The sequence below is a fragment of the Populus euphratica genome, unplaced genomic scaffold (assembly GCF_000495115.2).
Source record: "Populus euphratica unplaced genomic scaffold, PopEup_1.0 scaffold86.1, whole genome shotgun sequence".
NCBI classification, from domain to species: Eukaryota; Viridiplantae; Streptophyta; class Magnoliopsida; order Malpighiales; family Salicaceae; genus Populus; species Populus euphratica.
In genome coordinates this window covers 723,509-727,431 of record NW_011499880.1, presented here as the reverse complement: position 1 = coordinate 727,431, position 3,923 = coordinate 723,509, and the positions used below count along the sequence as shown (strand labels likewise).

At 29.7% G+C, this 3,923-nt stretch overlaps 1 protein-coding gene across 1 annotated transcript; it reads right to left on the bottom strand.

The window, feature by feature from the left end:
• Positions 1–897: 897 nt before the first annotated feature.
• On the bottom strand, positions 898–2,125 carry LOC105129201 (dynein light chain 1, cytoplasmic-like). The gene is made up of 2 exons (XM_011031166.1): positions 1,549–2,125; positions 898–1,334 (listed from the first exon to the last, which is right to left on the bottom strand). Exons 1-2 carry the CDS (start codon positions 1,855–1,857, stop codon positions 1,146–1,148), a joined length of 498 nt encoding a protein of 165 aa, XP_011029468.1. The 5' UTR covers positions 1,858–2,125; the 3' UTR covers positions 898–1,145.
• Positions 2,126–3,923: the final 1,798 nt, after the last annotated feature.

Below are 3,923 nucleotides of genomic sequence, written 5' to 3'. Positions count from 1 at the left end.
TTTAACATTTTTTTGTAAAACATTGTGTTGAGAAATTCTACATGTTCAATTTTCATATCATGTTTTGGTTTTTTCAAATTGATTCTTGTTTTTTTAATAATTTTTTTTCTTAATCTTTATATAAAAATTTTATTGTTTTTAATTTTCTCTTTTAATCCAAGTTAATTATGTATTATTTTTATTATTTTTTTGAATTTTATTAATATTTTTATTCTTTTCAATTTAACTCTCAAAATAAAAATTTGTTGTTGCCTTTCAATTTATTTTTTATTTTTATTTTAATCTTTATTTTTTAATTACTATTATTTCATTTTCTTGCCTATTTTTTTTCAAACATCATTCAATGTTTCATTTTTTATAAATTAAATTTTATAATTTTTTTAATTTATAGTGTTTCTGATCTTAATCTAGATTACCGGTTTTAAAAATTAATAAAAATTAACATCCTTTTTTATAATATTATCGTTCAAAATTATTTTTTAAATGGTTTTGTGATTAGTTTTTTAAAAAAATTATCAAATTATTCCAATATCATAATCTAAAATAATATCATAATCTAGAATGTCTATTTATCAATTTAATTTAGACTAGCTTATCCCTTAATATTACATGTTTACAATGCTGGCAGGAATTGACCCATATAATTTTTTTTTACTCTATTGTGTATTTTCACGTTTAATTGACTAAAAATTTTATGTTATTATGATGGCTTATATATATATATTTCCTTTTTTGCTATAATTGTTTTTTATGATTCAAATAAACCAGTTTATTTAATTTGTTGAAACAATAACCTAAATAATTGAATTTTTTATTTAAAAAAACACATTTACCATATCTAAATATTTTACTAGAAAAATACTGTGAGTATAGTATGATAGTAAATATGATCACTTGACCCTTTCAGCTATTCTTTTTCCCTTTTCTAGAATAACAAAACGGATTCTTCCAATGTTTAAAATAATAATTCCAACGGCTTTTGCTACTCTAACCTTCCCAATCAGTTGACACGATGACCGCGCTTATTGAAGAATTAATAGACATAAAGACTCCATTGTTGATAAAAAAAAAAATAAAGCCTACATTGTTGACAAAAAAAAAAGTTGGGGACTAATCAACTTAATCAGTAATCCTTTGCAAAACCTTCAAAGCGAGTCTACTGATGGAGAAGAAGGTTCCAATTCGGTGACCAGCTGCACCTCTGTTTTGAAGAGAAGAATAAACAGCGAGTCGATCGAGAAGTAAATGAACCCACCTGGTGAGTGAGTCACGAAGGACCCAAAACTCTTCCCTACCACGCAGTGCCATGCCACCCCGTATGCCGAATCAAATTCCTGTCCAAAATACAACCCAACTCCGTTTTTAAGACTCAGTTCCATATGGCTACATAACTAGTTAAAAGCATGCTAGAATCACTTTGAAAATGAAAATGATTCCTGCTATGGCATTTGGATTAGCCACTGGTTAAATCCTCTGATACTGTAGGAGTATCAAAGAACTACTGAGCCGAACATATATACTGTGTTTGGAGATGGAGAGAAGAGAGACCTTTTTGAGGGCACGAGCAAGGAGAGTAAGATTGGGGCGGGGTTTGGGAGCTGCTGATGATGGAGACTTGTCGAGAAACGATCTTGCACAGCGAAGGGCTCGTTCTTGCATGTCGACTGGCATGTCGGAAGATCTTAACCTTACATTTAAGCTTAAAGCAATGGCAGCAAGCTTAATCCTGAATTCCTCTGTCGGAGACCTATCTTGGGTCTTTACTGTTGCTTCTTGTTGACTAATTTGAACGGTGGGATAATGTTGTTTCGAGCCAGCTTCATCTTCTTTATATCTTCGAGAGGCCATGCCGTCCATGGATCAAAACAAAACAAAGAGACAACAAGCCAGGACAGAGAGTGGAGCTATGGCTCTTCTGGTCTTCTACGGAGAAAAAATGCTGATAGCCTGTGATTTATGAAGAGAGATTGATTGCAGGGATGTGCAAGCAAAGCATTGGGCAATAGTAGTTTGTAGAAGCGTGCAAGCGTAGGTAAGTCTGCATCGTGTGATTGGATAGTTCTTGCATGTGGAGTCACAGGGGCGTTGTTATAGTCAAGGTCTCTGTAGCAGTCTGGGTGATCATGCTGACAAGACCAAAGCATGGAAATGCTGTGGTGATAGGCTTGAAATTCTCTTTTGATCATGATAGATAGTCAAAGATCAATCGTATTGATTGCGAATCTTTTGGTGCTGGGATTTTTTAGCAGTAGAAATACAGGGATAACCTCCAGCCTTGATATTGCGTGGTTGTTTTTATTTTTAAAAAAATTCATGAATTTTTTAATGCGTACAAACATATATAGTCAATAAAGAAGCACCAATTTTTAGTGCATAAAAAAATGAATACCATCAGGCTACAAGGCCACAGATGAACCAAAATAGGATTAGGTTATAACACCAGGTGATAATTTTCGTGACTTTTTCCCCTTTTTTTATACTCAAAATTATTCAAATGTAACAAGTTTTCAATTCTATCTAGTTTTTCTTAAAAAAAAAAAACCATTAGATTTTCTTGTATTAATATTACAAAGATTTTATGGTTAAAATTACAAAATCTAACCTAGAACATGATTCAATTATGGATAAGTGGAAGATTCAAGTCCATTATAATTTTATTTTTCAAAGATAAATATATCAAAGTGAAGTCATTTTATGAAAAGTCAACAAAATGATTGATTAAATATTATTGGTCAACCAGAGTTGTGATTATCCCTAATTTTTATACTGAGACACATAATTTTTTTCCTTTTTTATTTTTTTTTAAACTTAAATCGATCGAGGCTCTACTTTAATAAGGTCCTATGTTAACCTGACAAATTAGTCTAGGTTTTACAACAATGCCTAAAAGGTATGAGGAAACATTTGTTCTCCATATATAAAACATTATGGACTAGAACAATATTTTTTTTTGTTTTTTTTGTTGTTGAATTTTTTTATTTTATCCAATACATACACACACGTACTAGTCAATTAGTATGTGCTCCACCGCAAACTCTCATTGAATATATATATATTTACTTTATATTTCTTAAATAAGATATTAGTAAACCTTTTTTTTATGTGCTCAATGTATGAAAACATAGATAATAGGACTTTTATTGGAAGAAAACAATATTATATTCTAATATTTAAGGTTAACTTCTTTGGGTTAAGATTATTTTTATTTTTTTCTTTACACACACATACATAAAACTTAAAACACAATGCATCTTTAACTCATGTAACGAGCTTTAGGCTAATAACTCCTAAATCAGTTGGTCTTAGGGCATTAGGTGTTGAGACGTCTTTTTGAGCTTAATAATTCGAGTTGCAAATATTGATACGTAAATAGTACAATGTTTGATTCCCTTAAGCTTTTCTCCTTCCTCCATGTAACAAGTATTGGGTCAATAGCTCCCAAGTCAGTTAACTTTAGGGTATTAGGTGTTAAAATACCATTTCGGGCTTAATTTCTTAGGTTAGAGAGGCTACGAAAACACACTTATCTATATTTTTACTATCATCAATATTATCAATTTTTTTTTGTTTTGCAAATTATATACTATCATTTTTTTTTAGTTGTTACCTTTAACAAAAGAATATAAATAATTTAATAATTTAATATGCAACTCACAATCATATGTTAAAGTGTGTATGTGAAAATAAAGGTTTAAGAATACTTGTTAAATGAATATATAAGCAGAATCAATTGATAATAATGCGAGAGTTTGTAAACATAAATATTTCAAGAAAAGTATGTGATAAACCTTATTATGAAAATTGCAAGTAACTACTGAAAAATATTTACTAAGATGCATCTCAAGAGTTAATAAAATTCCTCCTTACTCTACTATCCTAATCACATTTTTGTCAAATAGTTTTAATAATAACAAAAATAGAGT